Source organism: Tribolium castaneum, chromosome 5 (genome assembly GCF_031307605.1).
Source record: "Tribolium castaneum strain GA2 chromosome 5, icTriCast1.1, whole genome shotgun sequence".
Lineage (NCBI taxonomy): Eukaryota > Metazoa > Arthropoda > Insecta > Coleoptera > Tenebrionidae > Tribolium > Tribolium castaneum.
Window position 1 is genome coordinate 4,882,068 of NC_087398.1, and position 20,458 is coordinate 4,902,525.

The window sequence follows — 20,458 nt, forward strand, 5'->3', positions numbered from 1 at the left end:
TATTTCCCACAAGTAATTATTTTTATATTAAGATTCGGTTTAATGGGCTGGGAAAAATTCTTCTAACGATTTTATTGTTTCAGTATGAAATTTATTTCTTGTTTTCTCTTTAAGTAAAAAAATATAAAGGCGCAAAAATAATTCCAGCTTTATAAGAGATTTTTTTTGTATGCGCTCAGCTTTACACGACCTATTCTAATGGACAATTCTCGATTTATTTTATAAGCATTTTTTTATTTCAGTGAACAAATATTCTTAAATTTAGTTTCATAGTTATGTTATAATGTTTTTACGAAATTAAAATAAAAAACTGAATAATCGCTTTCTCTCGCTGACATAATATCCAAATTAAAATCAAACTACTATTTGCAATCGATCTTAGAATAAATCGTCCCTCAGCTTAAATCGTTTTACAAATTTTATTTAGCTGTTGTTGCATCTTGCACTGTTCTTTGATTTCGTACATTTTATTTTCCTGAATTTATTCTCCACATTTTTTATAGTTTTTATCTGTAAGTCTTTACTTAATTAAAAAAAATCATAGGACCTTAGTTTCTCTAGTAAACGGTACTTTACTGCCTCAATTTTTTTACAAGAAAATACGATTTTATTTGTTTATCTTTTCATCATACGAGTTACTATTTTATTTATAATTCTTTTGTGTCACTAATGAGCAAATTGCAAAATTACACAAACGCCGATTTACTTTTAATCCTCCAATTTCCCTCATTCGTCTAATCAGATAATCAACCCATTAATAAACCTCACCGTCTCAACAATAGCCTTTGGATTCTCACGTATGTTATTATGTGAAGCCATCAAGAGCATTTTCATGATTATATGATTTCCTGTTATTGCTGCATGTTCATTCATTAACTGCTTAACTCAATTATTTACTTAATTAACATCGCCAATTAATCGAACTGCGTCTTAGAAAATCCTCGTCACCCAGCCCTTCGGGCAACACATACTGCCACAAAACCATCGTCAGAGACTCCTTGCGAAACCTCCCTTAGCTATAACTTGGGCGACCTTGTGACCCCCTATATCTCCCTCACTTACATGAGCAAACAGAAGTTTAAGAATCAAATGAGATGAGAATTCCCACCTCAATTGTGGGAATGGGACCGACTAATTAATATACAGTAGGAAAAGCAATTATTAAAAATAATACCATTGTTAAGACCCGAATTCCCACATGTATGAATAATCATTTTCAAGAAAATGAGATTTTGTCGTGAGAACTGACTTGAATGGATGTGAAAATGCGGAAGGCCTTCCGTACTCACTGTGATTTTTTTTCTGTTAGGGGTTTGAAGAATGGTGATATTATTCAAATAGTTTTTATTTCTACAAAATATGCAGCATGTACAGTTTGTTTATGTATTATTTTACGTAGAATAAAACTAATTCTAATAAAGATATTTACACTCATTACATTTGCCATAAATTCGTTGTTGTCATGTTTTCCTGTCGAGATTTTTTATTACCTATTATTTATTATTCATCGGCAAATTGAGCATAATTTACTTAATACTAAGTAAAAATTGTTGGACTATTCATTCTGACTGACAATTAGAAAACTTACATAACTTTGGTTTGTTCATAAGGCTAAGTATCTCTTTACACCGCTGTAGAAACACATCCTACAAGTCTTAGGCCGGTCAACTGCATCAATTAAAAAATAAGGAAAAATTGATACCAACTTTTGCTTCTCTACGACCGCCTACTCAAAAAACATATCACAATAAATCATAATACAGAAGACTCGTGCCACTTCCAATCTCAAAATTTAATACTGAGTGTCCACTCGAGAAAAAACACAATGGTCGTTGTACACCCTACCTAACTTTATTGCATCTACCTACCCACCCCCTAATGCATCCCTCCGTGCGAGTTCCACGCCGCCTCCTGCGTCAGCGCCTGGCTCTGCCCCTGCGCCGCCGCCGCGCTCCTCTGCCCATGCCTCATGATCTCGTCCGCAGGCAAACACTGCGGTCGGGGCCCCGGCTCCGGCGTATACGTGAACGTCAACCCCGTGGCATAGATAATCCCGTCGTTCCGCACCAAGGAGACCGGGACCTGGGTCGGCTGCCGCACCCACAGCCACTCGCCCCGGAACTGCGAGATGTCCGGGACCACGCACAGCATGGACTCCTGGCACCGGTACATGGTCTCGGCCTCCACGTCCCCGAACCACACCTGCAGGGACGGCGAGAAGTTGTCGCCCGTGAGCTCCAGCATCGCCACTTCGCCGCCGCCGTTCAAGTGCAGGCTGTGCACGATGGGCACGGGGGTCACGGGGGAGCGCACGGGGCCCATGCCCTCGTAGAACTGGTACTCGGCCTTGTCGGTGGAGATGATGGTCCAGCAGGCGCCGTCGTTGATCATCTCCTTGTTGGGCTCTTTGGGGCAAGGGGTGGCCTGGAACTGGATGATGCGCTCTTGGGAGAGGCAGAGGTACATGCGTTCGGTGTCTTTCATGTAAAAGGCGCATTTGTGCAGCTGGGACACGGGGTCGTCGGCTTCGAGGAGCGCCTGCTGCTTGTCCACCTGGACCAAAACAACAAACGCTTTACAAAATTGAACCAAAAAACACAAACTACGAAACAAAAAAAGACGCCACAAAGAGAAGAGAACAATTATATTACAATACGTTAAAAATTTGCAATACGATGACCTGTACAAACGTAAAAAAGTGGAAAATAAAAAAAATACCGTCAGGAATTATAGGAAGTTTCAATCACAATTTTTTCAATTAATACTTGACCAAGTAAAGATAAATCGTAACTGGAGAACTGTCAAATTATACACAACTTAAATAATTCTAATAATAATGTAGCTGTATTTCAACGGGTTCCTTAAAGTGTAAGTAAGATAAAGAATAAATACAAGGTGTCTCAAAATCGGCGGATTCCAAGTCCTGCAGAGCGTAGTAGAGAATCACCAAATGTAGAAACAAAATAAAGATTTGGGGCTTCTTCTGACATTTTGGCGAGAAATTAGCTTTCTTTCTTTACGATATTTTCTGATGAGGTCGGTGAAAAAGAGTATTAAGAGTTTATTCGTAATTAGCGTAGGAAGACTAGGGAGAAATCTGATGTTGTCGAGAGGCATGTTATGCTTTTTAAAGGCATTAAAAATGATATGCGGACGAAATTATGACAAAAAAAAAAATCTTGAACATCCAGCATAAGAAAGTCAATGACGTGGTGAAATATTTAATTATTATTATGAGTATTAAGAAAGCACATTTGTAATTTTAATGGCTGAAAAAACATAATATTTTGTGTTTCTTGAAAATTACAATAGTTTGTATTATTTTAGTAGGTTTTTCTTTCCCCAAAATAGGCTTCGAATCGCCCGCGTGAGCGGCGAGTTTTGATAGGATGGGAACCGACATGTGTTCTCAAATGGGCCAATCACGGGCTGGGTCAACATTTGTATCGAAATATCGAATTTTGTGCAATGAATCATCTGGAAAATCATTATTTTGTCTGAATTCGGTCATGGTATGGCCGTAACTGCTTGCAGGGAGCGTTCCTTTGCGTAATTATGGGGAATATAAAGATTGACATGTTGCCGAATCATAACCTCAATTTTTTGTTGATGTTTTTTTCAAACGTACCTTTCGAATGATAAGTCTCGGGAGGGCCATTCCGGTGACAGAACACACCAGTTTGACTGTAGAACCGTAATGAATGTACCCATCCCGTACTTGAAACTCCTCACTTTCAGATTCATTGTCGTCTAACAAGTGTATAGTGAAAGCACCCCACTGTGTGGAACTGGCATGAAAATGTCCATTTTCCACGTGCAGATACCGCGTGGAGACAGTCTGAGATCTAAGTCTGTTAAAAAGCGCCACTTTGGTACCACTCGCAATACACAAATCCGCGTTTTTCAACGATTGTTTCTTCTTTGAAGGCTTCGAGATAACTTTGATTCTTTTGCTATGAAACACCCCGATGTCGTGCCCCGACCCGTAGAACATCTTCACGGACAACATAAAGTGTTTCCTCTTGTCCGAATCGGAGATGTAGAGAGTTTTCGCGGCACAATACTGCTTCCCATTATTCAAATCCAGCTGCTGCATGTCCTGGTCCGAGTTCCCAATCCCTATGAAAGCGCATAACTGCGAGGCCTGCTCGGACTCGCCCTCCCGCAGCATCTGCTCCTGGCGCAGCCTCCAGCCGTCCCCGAACAGATAAATGCAAGGGGGCGGACAGAAAAACCTCTTCTCATTCCCGTAGGACTTCTGCGCCACCTTGGCGTGCAAAATCACGATGACCATGTCGGACCGGTCCCGCAGATACCGCTCCATGGCCTCCCGGGTCAGCCGCCGGTCCTCGCCGCGGTAGCCCCCGGGCACCACCGCCCCCGAGAACCGCGAGTACATGGCCCCGTGCTGCGGCGGCGGCGTCGGGGGCGACTGAGCGTGGGCTATGCCCGGCAATCCGTACTGATGGGGCATTTCGAAACACTTAATCAAGTAGGCCGCATCGCACTGGCGTTTGTTTTATCGATGCACTCACAGCCAACTCTTCGCACGGCTACCGCAACACACGGTGAGAACAAATGCCATGCTTCCCCCTCCTTTGCCCCCCGTATCTCATTCGAAAAACACCTGTTTGGAGAGAGGATTTTCCGACAGGATGGCCAACTTTCAAAAGGCGAGTTTTCACAGGAAGTGCCCGAATTAACGCGTTCTTGGAATTTTTTAACGCTCAAGAGGGCCCAAGATGGGCTGATGGGTCTGCATGGGCCATGGGCGGGGCGGGCGGGGCGGGCGCGGCGGTCGCTGAAAATTATGTAATTTTGGTAGCGTTAAGGCGGGTTTACACCTAACACGCGTAAAACGGTAGTGGATGACACAACAGGGGCGGAGGCGAGACGCCACTGGAGGATTAATCCTAGTGAGGGATTTTCTACCTTGATACCTAATCTAATTGATCTAATTAGGTGCCAATTATTATTATAAATAATGTTTATTTCTAAAAAGAAGAAAACTAAAAAGTTCTAACAAAGATAGCAGTATTAGGAAGTTCGCGGCGCCGCTGCCTGACAAAAGAATGTGGTGGTTTTATTGGCGTTTGGGCGCACGCCACTGGCCGCGTGTTTATGAATGGGTCCCCTCCCTTGTGAAGGTGCCTTTAGCGCCGCCCCCCTGCCCTCCCGCAGGATGTTGGGGTTACAGCCAGGGCGTGGGAAAATCATGGTGTGGGAAAGAGTGGGTGGCCTCGGCGATTCTCAAACATTTGATACTGAGAGATGTAATTCAGACCGCTGGACGAGATTAGGTCTGTTTTCCTCTGATTTGATGATTCTTCGCATCTAAATCATGGGAACTGACTGACGTTCGTGTCGCGGTCGTTCATCGCCGCCTCAGACCGTGGGAATTTTTTCCATCAGACGCCTCGAATTATTTACCAGAAAATATATTATGGGAGTTCACGGTCTGTGGAGGCTCATCGAGCCTTCCGGCAAACCCGTGCCTCTGGAATCTCTCGAAAACAAAGTGTTAGCTGTCGGTATCCTTTATTGACATTTCAAACGTCACGCTTGATCGGTTATAACCTTAACGCAATCTGACAGATGTCTCGATTTGGTTGCACCAAATCGTCAAGGGGTTCCAGGACGCCAAGGGGGCCGCCGTCCCCCATGCGCACCTGCTGGGGATCTACCACAGAGTATGCAAATTACTCTATTTCAGAATCAAGCCGGTGTTTGTCTTCGACGGAGGCGTCCCAGTTCTCAAAAGACAAACCATAGTGAGTAAAATAATGAGAAAAAAACATAACCTCAGTTGCATTTTCCCGCAAATTCCCAGGCGTTACGCAACCAGCAAAAGTCCAAAACCTTGTCCGAGGCGGACCGCATCCACAAAAACCTCCTATCAGCCTTAGTCAAACACACCGCGATTAGCAAAGTCTTGTCCGAAAAAGCCAAAGCGGCAATAACCGCCTCAACTTCTCCCACTAAAAAATCAAAACAAGACGATGACGAGCTTTACGCCTTGCCCCCGTCCCAGTCTCTCGACTCCACATTGTCACAAAGTGACTCGGATTCGGAAGACTCGGGGCTTCCCCGATACGACTTGCATTCAATTGACACGGAAAGTGCCGAATTCAAGTCGCTACCGGCCGACGTCCGGCACGAAATCCTCTCCGACTTGAAGGACACACGGAAGCAGTCTTCATGGGGGCGCATCCACGAAATGCCCACTCAAAGTGACAACTTCTCCACCTATCAAATGAAACGACTCTTGAAGAGGCAGTCGGTGCAAACCGCCCTTGAAGACGTCGAAAAAGAAATGGGGGGCCATTCTCTATCGCTGGGCGAGCTGGAAAAATTGCTCAAAGACCAGGGGGTTATAACGAACTTGAAAGGCAGTCGGATCGCTTCGGACGAAAACACGCGGTTTCTTTTAATCAAAGACATCAAGCAGGCCGTGGAGGAGGCCAAAAAGCAGGATTTACCAACGATTGAAGAAAGCGAAGAATGCGACGAGGGACAGAATGTGAAGAATAAAGGGGAGCAAGAATTTGAAGACGATTTGAAGAAGGCCATAGCCTTGTCTTTGGAGGCGGAACCGTCGACATCAAAAACGAAAGACAATCGGGAGGAACCGTCCAGTTCTAGGGGGAAGAAACGATTGTCGTTATCGTTTCTTGAAGATGCTGATTTTGGAAATTCGGACTCCAGTGAAGAAGAAGAAGTAATTCGTACGAAGTTAACACCAGCTCAGAGATACATGATGGAGTACAGTGGGCTGACTCCCAGCGAAATTGCCAAAATTATTGCCAGTAAAAGTGGAGCAATGAAGAAAGTCAGTGAAGAGAGTAGTTCTGGTGTTTCTAGTAGCATTATTAAAGAACCTGAAGAAAGGAAAGAAGAAACAGATAAAGCCAGTAGTAGTTCTGATATTTCTAGTAGCATTGCTAAGGAACCTGAAGAAAGCAAAGAGGAAGCAGATAAAACTGGTAGTAGTTCTGATATTACTAAGGATAATGAAGAAATAACAGAAGAAACAGACAAGACTGGAAGTACAAATGTTTGTAGTGAAATTACCAAAGACAGTATTGAAGATATTGCGGAATTAGATGAAGATAAAGTTACCACTTCTATCGTCAGTGAAGATACAGTTGAGGTGATGTCAGATTCTGCCTCTAGCAACGATGAGGACTTTGTAGATGTAGATGAAGAAAAGGAGAAGAAAAGTACCAACGGAGAGATTGCTATGGAGGTCGTGATAAAGCCAGATGAAGAAATTGAAGACGATCTCTTCAAGGACGTATTTGAGGAAGTTGAAGAGAAAACGGAGGTTTCAAGTAGTACTGAAGATGCTTTTAAAGAAGTGGAGAAAGAAAAACCAATTGAAGAGAGACCGTCAGGTCAGTCACTCAAAGATAAGATCGAGAAGATGGTCCAAGCATATACGAAACCTCATGAAGAAAATGAAGAAAACAAAGCGAATACTGAATTAACAGTTGAGCAACTGAGCGAAATGAGAGACAATTTAAGAAAGGAACAAACAGAACTGTTAGTAGAGAAGCAAACAAAAGAAAGAACTGCGGGAAACATCACTGAACAAATGTTCCAAGAAGCCCAGGAACTCCTGGAATTATTTGGGGTGCCCTACATTATAGCCCCCATGGAGGCCGAGGCTCAGTGCGCTTTCCTGGAGCTGATTGGTCTCACGGACGGTACCATAACCGACGATAGCGACATTTGGTTGTTTGGGGGAAAAACCGTTTACAAGAATTTTTTCAACCAAAACAAAGTTGTGATGGAGTTTAAATCGGACAACATCCAGCACCATTACAGTACAGTCTAGCTTCTTGTTGTAGTAATTATTCTTTATTTTAATTTTTGCAGAATTGACAAGGGAACAAATGATCCTCCTGGCCATGTTGGTGGGGAGCGACTACACCACTGGCTTGACTGGGGTGGGTCCAGTGACGGCTCTGGAAATTTTGGCCGCTTTTCCGCCGAAAAATCAACTCATTTCGGGTTTGGCAGAGTTTAAAAATTGGGTCATAAAGGGAAAAATGCCCGCTCCTGGCCGGACCTCACTTCGCAGCAAGTTGAAAAATGTTAGTTTCACGGAGAATTTTCCGAATCCGCAGATCGTTCAAGCCTATCTGGAGCCCCAAGTTGAGACAAGTAAGGAGAGTTTCACGTGGGGGAAGCTTGACGTTTTTGGGTTAGTGGAGTTTGCGAGACAAAAGTTTGGTTGGACGAAAACCAAGACTGAGGAGATTCTTAATCCGATTTTGAGGCGAATGGGGGAGAGTAAGAGTCAGAAGGCAATTACTGATTTTTTCAAGGTTGAGTATAGAGTGGATTCGGGGGGGATGGAGAAACAGATGAGTAAGAGAGTTAAGACTGCTCTTGATAAGATAGGGAAAGGGGGTGGATTCGAGGAGGAGGATGAACCGAAGAAGAAGAAGAAGAAAAGAGGAGGGAAGAAGAGTGAAGATGAGGAAATTAAAATTTTGAAGGCGACCACAGTTAGGTCGAAGAAGCGGGTGGAAGAAATACACCAAGAGGTTCAAAAAGAGATTGAAGAACGCAAAGATAGGACGGTTAATCTACAAAGGTTACACAAAAAGGAGGTCATTCCTCAGAAACAAAAGGATAAAGCCGAAATGTTAAAAAATCGAATCAAAGCCGTTGAAACTTTTCGAAAGTCAAAGCAAGGTCCTGGTTACGTGAAAAAGAGAGGGAAAGTGAAGAGAGAGCCACAAAAAGATTCGAGTTATTTATCTGAAGATAGTGATTAGTTCGTTACCGTTTTGAATAAAAATATATTTTTTACTTTTGATGCAAACTTTATTCCAATTTTATAGGTATACAAATAATGAGAAATAGCAATTATCACAACTAAACAGTTCCTCTTAACGTACCTTAAACTAGCATAAATAAATAGCGACTTCCTATCAATAGGAAAAATAATAAATTCGGAATGTGAAAAAAATTTACAATGTTTTAACCTTATTATCACATGAGATTCAAAACGAAAATTAAGGCAAACAGCCTGAGCTTAATCTAAACAAGCGGATAAAAGGCATTTGAACTTTATTCAGATGGTGTGAGATCCTTTTCGGGTTCGCCTTCGCTGAGCAATTGTAGGAGTAACTCATGAACGGGCTCAAAGGCCTTCCTGCTGCCGGCGTTGGTGAGCAGGAGGTAATCATGCATGTCGTGGTGGCTTATCGTCCCGTCTGACTGTACAAAGCCTTTATCGATCACAACCAACTCCACTTTGGGTAAATTGACTAATTTGCTTTTGAGGAGCTCATTGACCTGAGCCATGCGCTCCCGCAGTTTGTTGGGGTGCTGCCCCCTAGGTAACAGTGTCTGAAACGAAACGGCTTAAGTCAGGCCCGCGGCGCTCGCACCAACTCACGGGAACTACGATATAAACGTCGTGGTGTCGTTCTCTTATTGTACTGATTATTTCTAAAATCCCTTCCGTGATTTCTTCCGGAGTGTTCGCGTGGTTGTTAGTACCGACGTGGAGAACTATAACTTTGGGTTTTACGTTATCGAGTTCGCCGTTTTGGATCCGCCAGAGCACGTTCTCGATCTTGTCTCTGTGGATACCGAAATTTAAACAATGTAAAGGCGCAAAAAGTTCGTTCCACACTTCAGTGTGCTGTAAAGCTTGCACGATCGAGTCGCCGACGAACACCACGTCGGCGTCTTTCTCGCGCGACTCGGAGACGAAGCGTTTGTGCTAAAATCACAAGTTGAGCCAGGGGAGCCCCAGGTTCGGCCAACTTACGATACTCATCCATCGGTGGTCGCCGTCACTGTCGTCGACAGGCGCGGGCAATTTACACGTATTCATTGCAAAAAAATTGCCGGTGTGAGCGTAAGACTAAAGCCAATAATCTCAAATTAAAAATTTATAAAAATGACATTTCTAAACGTCAAAAAACTAACCAAGCGTGCAAGCGGCGCGTAATCTGCTTTACCGACCGAACTTTATCACAAATTAAACCCGAATTTGGCGTATTTTCAACCTTTTCAATTATTTCTTGTGGTGGACAACGCCGGTAATTTATCAATTTTATCATCTCACAAAAAATCGAGCTGATAATTTAGAAATTAGCGCATATTACGTTTCTTGGTGTCGTCTGTCAATTGTCAAATGTAGCCAAAGTGTCAACAGTTTGTGTTTTATAAACATTTAATTTTGGGGAAAAAGTGTGTATTCTAGGCCTAGTTCGCAATGTCGACGATTTCCTCACCGTCGGTCGAACTCAGTTCGTACCGCGACCAGCATTTTAAGGTAAATTTGAGTAATGTGAGGCCTAACTTCACTCAGCGTTGTAGGGCACAAGAGCTGAACAGGACCGCTTGTTGCGCTTATCGACCACACTGTACGTCGGAAACTTATCATTTTACACCACTGAGGAGCAAATATACGAATTGTTTTCAAAATGCGGCGACATTCGGCGGGTGGTCATGGGCCTAGATAAGTATAAAAAGACGCCTTGTGGCTTCTGTTTCGTCGAATATTACAACAGACAAGACGCGGAAAATTGTCTAAGGTTGCATTCACCGCTTGTAATTTGTGGGTAATTGGAGGTTGTAGGTATATTAACGGGACCCGCTTGGACGACAGAATTGTGCGAACCGACTGGGACGCGGGCTTTGTCGAAGGCCGACAGTACGGCCGTGGGAAGACCGGGGGCCAAGTGCGCGACGAGTACAGAACTGACTACGACTCAGGCCGCGGGGGCTACGGTAAAATAATCCAGCAAAAAATGGGTGGTGTAAATGAGGGTGGCTTGTCACGCTAATTGTGTTTGTCTCTAATTTTAAGTAAACAGTTCGTATTGAATAACTTGGTTTATTTAAAATGGAGCTGATGCTCAAATTTGCACTTCCATTACATAATTACAAGTCCCAGATGAAAGGCTGCAGCCTTTCATCCAATACAACATCAGATATGTTTCTGTTTTTTCTTTGTACGAAGTAGAGAGTCACAGCTTCCGTATTTGCTAACTGTGGAAGTAGGCGATCGCGGGTTATACACAATATGAGACGGCTGGTTGTACACAAAATCGGTTTCCGGTCAAATGATTTTATAATAGTCGTTAAAACTTAGCCTCACGCTCAGTAACTGGAGATTCATGTTCGAACTCGACGACAGCAGCAACAAATATTTCTTAACGAATTGCTCATACGTTTGAGCCAAGTGTCTCACTTTAGTCCGGATACTGCTCAAGAACTGGTGGAAATTCTCGACTCGCGCTTTCGCGATTATTTCGTCCTCACTGGTCATGCCGAACATGTCAGACTTTTCGGTTTTGGCTTTAAGTGCCATGAAGGCCTCAAACTCTCTCGTGGCGGCCTCATTTAGCGCCTTCTGGTACCCTTCCAGTGTCAAAATAAAATTATAGATCGACCTCAACTGTGAGAACAGTTGTCTCGAACTGTCGTCCAGCAACACTCCACACTGAACCGAATTCAGGAAAATCGTGTGAGCGGTTATAATCTCGTCCAAGCACTCGGCTTGGTTCACCCGTCGTAGCATTTCGGCCCACGAGCACTCCAACACTTCGAAAAGGAAGTAATACTGAGTCTGGTGCAGGAAATGAATCATTTCGCTCGTGAGAATGTGGATTATGTGCATGACGGGCTTGAGTTCCTTTATTTTGCGGAAGATTTTCGCCATTGAAATTTGCTGTTTCCTCATGTTGGCCAAAACGAATTCCATGCGTTTGGCCTTCCATAAAGCGCCGAAAAGGCACTGGTACGTGGTCATGGTGGGCTGGAAAATGGTCCCAACGGGCCCATCGACGATGTAAACGAGACTGAAAACGTCCCATCCGGTGTCACCCTGCGAGTGCCCCATGAAACTGACATTGAGCCTTTGAAGGGTGTCCTCGTCCTCGAACTGGGCGTTGGTTACGCGGATCGCTGACTCGAGAATCGTAGAAAGGGTGTGACTGTAGATTTCTTGCGCCGGCTTGTCCAACTCGGGGCTAAATTGCGTCATCTCAATTAAATTAATCTCAAAAAATCGGGGAAATACATACACTAATAGTTCTAATAAGTGGCGGATGAAGTCGCCCTGGCCGAGTAGGAGGTACCTCCGGAGCGATTGCAAATGTTCGTAAAGCCGGTATTTGTTTTTGAGGAGGTCGAGCACTCGGAGCGATGTTTCCCGGTAGACTTTCTCGAGGGCCGAATCGAATTCGAGGCTTTGTTCGGGCGAAAATAACGATTCTGAAACGTAGCAAAGAGAGAACATAATCATAGTTGAATAAAATTAAATTCGCAAATTTGAGAGTATTGTTTATAGGACAACATCTGAAAATGGCGAGGGCTTTTAAAGAACAAGGGCCGCTTCAGTACAGACAAAAGGAAAACTTTAAGGATGTGGATAAGGAATTAAAGACGATGGTCCCGGCTAGAGAGTAACATTTAGGATAGTTATTAAGCCTTACTTTTGTATTACATTCGGATAATCATTGTTTTTTCTTGTTTTTATTACGATTATTTAAGCCCGTATTCAACTATAAATAAACGGAATAAACGTTTTCATCTGGATTTTTTATTTATTAATTTAGGAAATTGATGATAAATGCGAAAACAGGTAAAATTAAAAAAAAAATCATAACAAAAAAACGATTTGAAATTTGGCGATTTTTTCGACGACAATCGATTTCCCGGATTATTTTACATGGATTTAGACCAAAATAGTTCCACATTTTTGAATAGTTTTGCCGTTATTAAGAAAATAAAAAAATAAAATGGAAATTTGTTATTCATTCCTCAACAAAAAATTCATAACTCGAAAACTAAAAGTCGTAGAGCAATGCGGTTTGTTCCATTGAATTCAGCGGCTCATTTTCTGTATAAAACCAACTTTTCACGAGATTTAAAATTTTGATTTTTTTGCTAAAATTTCCTGAGTAATACACTTACCTTCAAGAAAGTGAAAAAATTCAATTTTTTTAAAACTCGTTCTATCATACTTTTTCGTACATATATATGCCTTTACAACCCTCTAGAGTTGTTAAAAGTCCAAAAAAAGTCCATATGTTCGATTTCTTGATGTTTGATTTTTCCAATTTTTGTCGCGATTTTGGTGGATTCCGGAACATTTATCGAGCAATAACTTCGGAACTATTAGAGATAAACCTATGAAGTTTATTATCGTTAAAAAGCTCTTTTAATCATCTATCTTTTTCAAAAAAGACCTTTGTTCTCCGACTAATAGTTTTTGAGAAAATTGCAAATGAAAGTAAAAATAGGTAAAATTTTAAAAAATTCATAACAAAAAAACTATTGAGAATTTGGCGATTTTATCGACGCCAATCGATTCCCTGGATTATTTTACATAGGTTTAGACCAAAATAGTTCCAATAGTTCGAATAGTTTTGTTGTTAATTGAGAAAATAAAAAAATTGTCAAACGAAACGGTCTGTTCCAGTCAATTCCCCCACCTACCTGAGGTCGTTTTAGACAGCTTCTGCAACACATCCCTCTCCGGCAACTGTCCACTATCCTTACAGATCTGCCTCAAAAAATTAATGCTTTTCCCCGTCGCCAAAATCTTCTTCGCTTGCTCCATCGTGATAAACGACGGCACCATCGCCTTCCTCACATGATACTTATCATGCCACAGCCTTTCAGCCGCTGCTATGTCCCTAGCTTCGATAAAAAACTCATTACACGCATCATTTATCTCTCCATCTAACAACCACCGCGACAACATGATAAACAACGGCTTACACACAGCCGCTAGCACCTTTTCAGACACCTCCTGCGCGCACTTTGACCCGTGTTGCAAAAACCCGTGAACGGCGGTAATCAGCGCGCCCCCTTTTTTCTCATTGCACTGCTCGGCGATATATGCGAGCCACTCGAACCGCATCCGATGCTCGTGGATATACACCAGTGCTTTGTGGAGGTTCATCTGGGGCTGGTCGTGGGGGTGCTTTCTGAGGGCGGTCTGGAGAAGGGCGATGGTGCGGTAGTAGGAGGAGAGTTCGTCGCGGAGCGTTGCAATGAGGGCGAGACAAATGACGCCCCCTTGTTCGTCATTCGAGTCGCAGTATTGCTTGAGCTGGTTGTGCAGGAAGCTCATCCCCGTGAGGCGCTCCATGAGGCCACGCTGGATGGGGGTGATGTTTTTGCCGGCTTTGGGGTCGAGGGTGAAGCCCAAACCGCCCACTTCCTTGCGCAGGAAGCGCCCCTCGATGCCGTGGAAGGAGTAGATGATGTCTTGCAAGAGCTCGCGGTCAGACACCAGATTGGTTTCGGCTTAAAAATCGATTAATTAAAATTAATGGTGCCCTTCTAAATTTTTGGGACTCACAAGGGAGGGGGGAAGAGACAGATTCCAACTCATTTTTTGACCAAACGCTGGACACAGCCGTTGTGACCCGTGAAGACTAAAAGTTAAAATTATTTTTTGCCGGCGAATTCAACTACTAACCGGAATGTTAGTGCTACTGGACTGTACAGACTTCAAGGTCGAGTGTCCTTGAAAAATGCTCCTTATGGACTCTTGAGAGCCACCACTTTTAAGAAAATAGTGAGATTTAGGTCGGGTTAAAGTCGTCGAAGGGAACCTATCGAGACTTTCGATTGTGCCCCACCTGACTTCCTTTTGTGACATTTTGGCAAGTTTTAGCAAAAAGTGCAAGACCGAGGCCCGGTTTTCTAACACATTCTTAAAAAAATACGTTAATTAGATTAGACGTGAAATCGTAGTTAAATGTCTTTACCGTTTTACACATATTAGAGTAGAGTAATTCAAACTGTTCACAACTGTTTGATTGCTCCCTCAGCATTTCTCTTATTTGCACAACAACAAATTGCTCGTCACTGGGGACACTGCACTCGATTTGCGCCGGTGAGGACAGGAAACTGAACGCAGTTTTACACAAATTAGTCGATAAACCTAAAAACAAACCTCACCCACTCAAACAAACTGGTCTAAACTCACCTGGCTTATTTTTTGTGAAGTGATTACACAGTTGCATTATTAAGTCGGGCTGATTCGACGTATCTATGCTAGTCGATGAGTTCATTTTGCCCCTTTTACAATAACAGCCCCCTTTCAAGTTTTTGGTTAGGGGCAAATGCCAAATTTAAAATAAAATTAAACTGACATTTGAGCGGCGCCATCTGCCATAACAACGCGCCGGGCAACCAGCAATACACACTCGGCGTGATTTTGCATGATGATCTCGCGGAAGGAGAATTTGTTGGTGAGACCGTGGCAGCAGAGGCGATTTGAAAACCACCGCAAAAAGGTGAGCTTTAGCGTAAATTCATGATTTTCGAGGTTTTTAGGTGCAATCGGCCGGGCCAGCCATCGACACGCGCCCGCCGTTGCCGCGGCAACACGTCGCCCTTAAGCTCAAGAAGAGGCAAAAGGAGGCGGAACGGTGCCAAGAAATCGAAAAAAATAACTTCACCCTACTCAAAAGGCTGAGCTATGTGATGCGGACAAGTCGGGTGGACAACTACTGGGCCACCCCCCAACCCAAGTAACCCCCCATTTTCAAAACCGCACAAATTGTTACACAATTCTAGTTTCCTGAACCGGGTCTCCATGTACGACACTGTGCCAAAATTCGAGAATTTGTACATCGAGGAAAGTCAGGACACCCCCAAAGGCGCCTCCACGCGGAAGACCAAATGCCTGGCGTGCACCCCGCAACCGCCCCCAGACATTAAGGTGAAGTTGAGCTACATGGGGGCCCATTTGACGAAATTTGTAGATCCCGGAAGAACGAGTCCCGTGGGAACCCCAGAAAGGGCCGGTCGGTCGAACTCGGAGCAAATCGGTTCCGCCACGACGAACCGAATTCGTCCGGGAAGTCCCGAGAGTGTCAAAATCGGCCCCAAAGCCGGGGAAAGTGGCGCCGATGAAATTCAGTGCCAAGGAACCGCAAAGTATTATTTTAAGACGCGGTTGTCTCAAATTATCTGTCAATTTCCCATCGGACACTTTGGTCAAACTGCAAAAAGGGACCCAGGAGAAAGTTTTGGTCCACGGTGCTTGTAATTGTCGGAATGTGACCGGAATTGCGGTTAATTAAGTTTGGCTTCATTACAAGTAATTTATTCGCTAGAAATTTACAATTTCCACGTTTTAAATGAAATACTTAAAAAGAAGATTCGACTTTGTTTATTTTAAATTATATTTAAACGATGCCAACTACCATAATACAATGGTAAGCACGAAACTATACTTTTTAATTACATAATAGCCTTAATCATATTAATTAAACGCGACCAGTCAATTAAAATTCTCAATTTATTTAGTTCTTTTTCGATAAACATTATGTATATGACTACAAACAACGAAAAAAAAACGTTGTAAACTTAAAAAACACGCAGGTATATAGCATGATGTTTACCAAAAAACTGTTAATATCATAAAAATATACAAATCTGCGCATGACATGTCCAATTGTTAAAATCCCGTTAATGACTTACTGTTTTTTGATTTATTAGATCATGCCCAGATTGTCTCTTATGTACGGTCATTTTAAAAATTTTACATTAATGTTGATATTTACCTAATTTAAATGTACAAAATAAAATAAAAACTAAAATACAGTGACATATTTTTCCGTTTAAATTAAATAAATATCCTAAAGCAATTACGAGCATAATTATTTATAAAAAATTCTATATTTACACAACCGTATAAAATGAGCGTACATAAACCACCGTAAAAGAATTTAGGGAGGAAAGGAAGCAAACGCGCTAGATCAAAATAGTTACTCTGAGCAATATAGAAATGAATCAGAATTTGAATCCCTCGTTCGGTACGTTGGTATTTGGATCGAATTGGAATCCGGTTTCAGCGGCGGTCGGTGCTAAGTTTGCATCATCATCCGCCTAAAAAATAATAATACTAACAATCAGACTTCAAAAGTACTGTTTCAACTTACATCACCACTAAAGTACTGTTCGATGATGTCATATGCAATTTTATAAATTTCTATATTGTCATGATTTTGCAACATTTCGATTTTATCTAAGCCATTGCACTCCTCAATCATGGTACACAACTGGTCCACCTCCGCTCCCGCCATCTTCAGCATGTTGTTAATCCCGTCCAAAACGACCTGAATCACTTGCGCATCTTTACAACTGAGGAGGTCGCAGAACGGGGGAATCACCCCTTCGCGGATCAGTGTGGCCACCTGTTCCTTGTTTCCGCCAATGGTTAGATTACTGATGGCCCACGCCGCCTCTTTCTGCGTTTGAAAATCGCCCTTGCTGAGGTTGTTGATGATGTTGGGCAGGAGGCCGGCGTCAATCACGGCCTGGACTTGCATCTGGTTACCGGCGGTGATGTTAGACAGGAACCAGACGGCCTCTTTACAGATCTTCTCTTTGGAGTGGGAGAGGAGGGCAGGGAAGTGGGACAAGGCGTCGCAGTTGAGGACCACCTGGGTTTGCTCGTCCGTTCCGGTGACGATGTTTCCGACGGCACGGAGGGCCGCCGTCTGCACTTTCACCTCCTTGTGGCTGAGGAGAGGGATGAGTTTGGGCACGACGCCGCTGTCGATCACCATTTGAATTTGTTCGTTGCCGCCGTCGGTGAGGTAACTTAATGCCCAGACCGTGTCGACTAAAATCTGGAAGAGCAATTTTTTTTTAAATGCTACAGCCGAAAATCCAAATATCGTTTTGTATGTGTCCCAGAAAAATTTAATATCGATAAATAAAAAAAATAACGAGAACTTTGCAAGGTTTCTAATGTCATTTATATTATTCCCCAGTGATGTTTTATCCTAAATAAAATGCGAATTTGTCAAATAGAATTTTTCGGTAAAGATGCACTTTTGTGAGGTCATTAAAATTCCTTTTTCGGCTTGTATTTATATGCATTGTATTTTTTAAAATACAAAAGAATAAACAAATAAAAGAATGATTCAGAATCAAATAAAAAAATCACCTCCATAATATTGCACAAAAAAATAAAATAAATGAGAGTGCCTCACAAAATGAAGTCAACTTGAAATTTTTTATAGTATTTTACCAAAATTTACGATTACACATTTATTTTCCACAACGTGAATTCTATGATTTTTTAAATAAAAGCCAACATGCCACAATTACATAAAACAACAAAGGTAAGGAATCTGTTATAATTAATAAAAAATCTTAATAGTATTATGTACATAAATATTTTCACGTTTCATTAAAAAGTACAAAAAACAAACCGCAAATAAATTAACCACACTGTTTGTTATTGCTGCCACTACACCACATAACAAAAATCCATTTTTAATTGTTTATGTTAAGTAGCTTCCAATGTCTTCATATTTTTTTATTTATTATTTATGCAACATTCCTGACAATGTTATCTAAGGACTGACGAATCAAGCCTACGAAAATTATCAAGGCTTATTTTGCCTTTGAAATTTGTCGCCAAAGAGACTAAAAATCTACTTTCAGACGAGAAGGACATGGAAAAGTTTTAAAATAAAATTCCAACGTCTAAAAAATTTCAAACTTTCAGTTTCTGTTACTGACACTGAAACCAGGGTTTTTCTTTCAATTATTTATAGAACCCTTCTATACAAGTGAGAATAAATGTTAATTATCCCAGAATGTTTTGACAGCATCTCAAACAAATATTTTATTTGTAAAATTGTCTTTCTTGATATCTCGTAATTCTTGATTCTTGATAACGTTTTTGTGACTATGTGACCATCGGTAAGAATAATTTAAATGTAAAGAAAATATTTCTTGTTTAATTTAACTTCATATTCTATAAACAACCCCGGTTTGAGTCACAAAAACCTGAGTCACACCTCCTAATAAGTGAAAACAATTATAGCTGACCTACTTCTGAACTTTTAATTAATGAAAATTTTATGAATGATTCTGCCAACGTAAAATTTGTTTATAGAGCCAAAGTACTGTTTTGTTTATTACGTCGTAATCAATACTAACAAAACAACCGAAAATAATGATGAAGACGTATTTTTGCAAATCATTAAAATGGACAAAGAATAAATTGCGACCTTGACACCAATCTCGCACCGTTGAATCCAACATTTTTAAAACTCAGACGTCATTAAAGGTGAACTTTTTTTTTTCTTCCCTTTTTTATATTTTTTTCACACGTAACGCAAAGTATGAGACTGCTCACCTTTGTGACTCTTTTCTGGTACATACTCACATTGGTATCTGTGTGGTGAATAAGCGCATTCAAGGCGGGTAACAACTCCCTAATAGTCTGTATAGGCGGCGGGGGATCCTTGTTCCTACACAAATTAACAATAACCCAGGTGACGTTCCTCAAGAACGAAATCGGAACGTCGGGTTTAATGAACGAGAGAAGTGGATTAACAACACCGAGCTCGATAACATAGTCTCTTAACTGCGGCCCATCGCCGATGATATTCCCCAGGGCCCAAACGGCCTGTTCACAGACGTTCTGCTGGGGCGAGTGCAGCAGCTTCAGGAAGAGGGGCACGGCCCCCGCTTGCACCACCCTGTTGGTCTGCGCGGACGTGCCCGAGGCGATGTTCGTGAGCGCCCAGGCGGCCTCAAACTGCAACGAGGGCTCGTCATACCGTTCGAGACACATCACCAGGACCGGCAGGATCCCGCTGGAGATGAGGGCGTCGATCGGGGGGTTCCTGTCTGAAGACAGCAACTTCCGCGCGGTTTGGATCGCCATCAGCTGCAGCGGGGGGTTGTCGATAGCGGCCGCTTGCGCCACCAGTTCTTCCAAGTTCGTGGTGGAGAGCGACTTCTCGATGTCGTCCTCGTCGGTGGAGTCCACCACGGGGACATTGCGGCGCTTCTGGAGGGTCTCCTCGCGCTTGTTCTTGCGCAATTCCACGGTGACCTCGTTGCGCCGTCTTCGCATTTCCTGGGGGCACACGGGGCGGTCAGAAGGGGCGCACCGGACGGGTGTTTCGGGAGTAAGGGAGCCGGTGGGGCGCAAGGAAGGGCGGGGTACTTACATCTTGGTCTTTTCCCTTGTTCTTGAAATTCTGGATGCGATTCTTGTAACCTGTATCCGCCATTTTGATAGATTTGACAATGGAGGGCTGATGAAAACACGAGGAAAAGCCGGGTGGCGCTCTTAAAACGTAAAAGACTCGATTTGGCGTTATGATAACATGAAAAATGAAGGGGGAAACGTTCGGACGCGATTATCACAAAATTACCGACTGATTTAACGTAATTTGGGTATTTTTTTCATACCCATTTGCTACAAAGATCGGTTGCACAGGTTGCGCGCACGGTGGCAAACACAACGGAAGGACAGCTGATCGGGAAAATTAACACAATCTAAACCTTATTAACATTAAAACCACAACTTTTCACTGTAGGCTCAAAATCAAGCCAAATTTATTGTTTCAATGGACACTACACCTTTATTTGCAATAATTTCGGCAAAACTTTCAGTTTTTAAAGTTGGCACGCTGATGTCAAGGTC

At 42.6% G+C, this 20,458-nt stretch overlaps 8 protein-coding genes across 8 annotated transcripts in view; 3 read left to right on the top strand and 5 right to left on the bottom strand.

Moving 5' to 3' along the window:
• slmo (slowmo) overlaps positions 1-20,458 on the bottom strand; it is a 94,646-nt gene that overhangs the window by 19,049 nt on the left and 55,139 nt on the right. The window lies entirely within an intron of this gene.
• Su(H) (Suppressor of Hairless) lies at positions 1,328-4,791 on the bottom strand. The gene is made up of 2 exons (XM_970009.4): positions 3,629-4,791; positions 1,328-2,553 (listed from the first exon to the last, which is right to left on the bottom strand). Exons 1-2 carry the CDS (start codon positions 4,472-4,474, stop codon positions 1,876-1,878), a joined length of 1,524 nt encoding a protein of 507 aa, XP_975102.1. The 5' UTR covers positions 4,475-4,791; the 3' UTR covers positions 1,328-1,875.
• LOC663972 (DNA excision repair protein ERCC-5 homolog) lies at positions 5,005-8,825 on the top strand. The gene is made up of 4 exons (XM_008195678.3): positions 5,005-5,531; positions 5,596-5,771; positions 5,831-7,826; positions 7,879-8,825. Exons 1-4 carry the CDS (start codon positions 5,444-5,446, stop codon positions 8,784-8,786), a joined length of 3,168 nt encoding a protein of 1,055 aa, XP_008193900.2. The 5' UTR covers positions 5,005-5,443; the 3' UTR covers positions 8,787-8,825.
• Positions 9,009-9,932, bottom strand: Paf-AHalpha (Platelet-activating factor acetylhydrolase alpha). Its single transcript, XM_969986.4, has 3 exons — positions 9,791-9,932; positions 9,413-9,742; positions 9,009-9,363 (listed from the first exon to the last, which is right to left on the bottom strand). The coding sequence occupies exons 1-3, from the start codon at positions 9,854-9,856 to the stop codon at positions 9,082-9,084; spliced, it is 678 nt and encodes a 225-aa protein (XP_975079.1). The 5' UTR covers positions 9,857-9,932; the 3' UTR covers positions 9,009-9,081.
• Positions 10,160-12,564, top strand: Cbp20 (cap binding protein 20). Its single transcript, XM_969973.5, has 4 exons — positions 10,160-10,300; positions 10,345-10,562; positions 10,607-10,758; positions 12,323-12,564. The coding sequence occupies exons 1-4, from the start codon at positions 10,241-10,243 to the stop codon at positions 12,439-12,441; spliced, it is 549 nt and encodes a 182-aa protein (XP_975066.2). The 5' UTR covers positions 10,160-10,240; the 3' UTR covers positions 12,442-12,564.
• Grip91 (Gamma-tubulin ring protein 91) lies at positions 10,849-15,112 on the bottom strand. Its single transcript, XM_969959.4, has 7 exons — positions 14,978-15,112; positions 14,757-14,932; positions 14,465-14,701; positions 14,345-14,420; positions 13,474-14,289; positions 12,057-12,246; positions 10,849-12,002 (listed from the first exon to the last, which is right to left on the bottom strand). Exons 1-7 carry the CDS (start codon positions 15,060-15,062, stop codon positions 11,090-11,092), a joined length of 2,493 nt encoding a protein of 830 aa, XP_975052.1. The 5' UTR covers positions 15,063-15,112; the 3' UTR covers positions 10,849-11,089.
• Positions 15,155-16,763, top strand: LOC663918 (uncharacterized protein). The gene is made up of 4 exons (XM_969947.4): positions 15,155-15,287; positions 15,328-15,524; positions 15,571-15,715; positions 15,759-16,763. Exons 1-4 carry the CDS (start codon positions 15,213-15,215, stop codon positions 16,077-16,079), a joined length of 738 nt encoding a protein of 245 aa, XP_975040.2. The 5' UTR covers positions 15,155-15,212; the 3' UTR covers positions 16,080-16,763.
• Kap-alpha3 (karyopherin alpha3) lies at positions 16,153-20,421 on the bottom strand. Its single transcript, XM_008195676.3, has 4 exons — positions 19,980-20,421; positions 19,187-19,885; positions 16,941-17,633; positions 16,153-16,887 (listed from the first exon to the last, which is right to left on the bottom strand). Exons 1-4 carry the CDS (start codon positions 20,040-20,042, stop codon positions 16,792-16,794), a joined length of 1,551 nt encoding a protein of 516 aa, XP_008193898.1. The 5' UTR covers positions 20,043-20,421; the 3' UTR covers positions 16,153-16,791.

What these genes read in the sequence shown, in the direction of transcription:
- Grip91 (XM_969959.4), bottom strand. Translation starts at nt 15,062, where the DNA reads ATGAACTCATCGACTAGCATAGATACGTCGAATCAGCCCGACTTAATA. An exon ending in ACTCTAATATGTGTAAAACG is followed by an intron (nt 14,702 to 14,756) that starts GTAAAGACATTT and finishes TATTTTTTTAAG; the next exon opens with AATGTGTTAGAAAACCGGGC. An exon ending in CCAGTAGCACTAACATTCCG is followed by an intron (nt 14,421 to 14,464) that starts GTTAGTAGTTGA and finishes TTTAACTTTTAG; the next exon opens with TCTTCACGGGTCACAACGGC.
- LOC663918 (XM_969947.4), top strand. Translation starts at nt 15,213, where the DNA reads ATGATGATCTCGCGGAAGGAGAATTTGTTGGTGAGACCGTGGCAGCAG. An exon ending in TGGGCCACCCCCCAACCCAA is followed by an intron (nt 15,525 to 15,570) that starts GTAACCCCCCAT and finishes ACACAATTCTAG; the next exon opens with TTTCCTGAACCGGGTCTCCA. An exon ending in AACCGCCCCCAGACATTAAG is followed by an intron (nt 15,716 to 15,758) that starts GTGAAGTTGAGC and finishes CGAAATTTGTAG; the next exon opens with ATCCCGGAAGAACGAGTCCC.
- Kap-alpha3 (XM_008195676.3), bottom strand. Translation starts at nt 20,042, where the DNA reads ATGGCGGATACAGGTTACAAGAATCGCATCCAGAATTTCAAGAACAAG. An exon ending in TTCACCACACAGATACCAAT is followed by an intron (nt 17,634 to 19,186) that starts GTGAGTATGTAC and finishes TTGCTCTTCCAG; the next exon opens with ATTTTAGTCGACACGGTCTG. An exon ending in AACAGTACTTTAGTGGTGAT is followed by an intron (nt 16,888 to 16,940) that starts GTAAGTTGAAAC and finishes ATTATTTTTTAG; the next exon opens with GCGGATGATGATGCAAACTT.
- Paf-AHalpha (XM_969986.4), bottom strand. Translation starts at nt 9,856, where the DNA reads ATGAATACGTGTAAATTGCCCGCGCCTGTCGACGACAGTGACGGCGAC. An exon ending in ACCACCGATGGATGAGTATC is followed by an intron (nt 9,743 to 9,790) that starts GTAAGTTGGCCG and finishes TTGTGATTTTAG; the next exon opens with CACAAACGCTTCGTCTCCGA. An exon ending in ACGTTTATATCGTAGTTCCC is followed by an intron (nt 9,364 to 9,412) that starts GTGAGTTGGTGC and finishes GTTTCGTTTCAG; the next exon opens with ACACTGTTACCTAGGGGGCA.
- LOC663972 (XM_008195678.3), top strand. Translation starts at nt 5,444, where the DNA reads ATGGGAGTTCACGGTCTGTGGAGGCTCATCGAGCCTTCCGGCAAACCC. An exon ending in AAACAAAGTGTTAGCTGTCG is followed by an intron (nt 5,532 to 5,595) that starts GTATCCTTTATT and finishes GCAATCTGACAG; the next exon opens with ATGTCTCGATTTGGTTGCAC. An exon ending in CAACATCCAGCACCATTACA is followed by an intron (nt 7,827 to 7,878) that starts GTACAGTCTAGC and finishes TAATTTTTGCAG; the next exon opens with AATTGACAAGGGAACAAATG.
- Cbp20 (XM_969973.5), top strand. Translation starts at nt 10,241, where the DNA reads ATGTCGACGATTTCCTCACCGTCGGTCGAACTCAGTTCGTACCGCGAC. An exon ending in GACGCGGAAAATTGTCTAAG is followed by an intron (nt 10,563 to 10,606) that starts GTTGCATTCACC and finishes TGGAGGTTGTAG; the next exon opens with GTATATTAACGGGACCCGCT. An exon ending in CTCAGGCCGCGGGGGCTACG is followed by an intron (nt 10,759 to 12,322) that starts GTAAAATAATCC and finishes TATTGTTTATAG; the next exon opens with GACAACATCTGAAAATGGCG.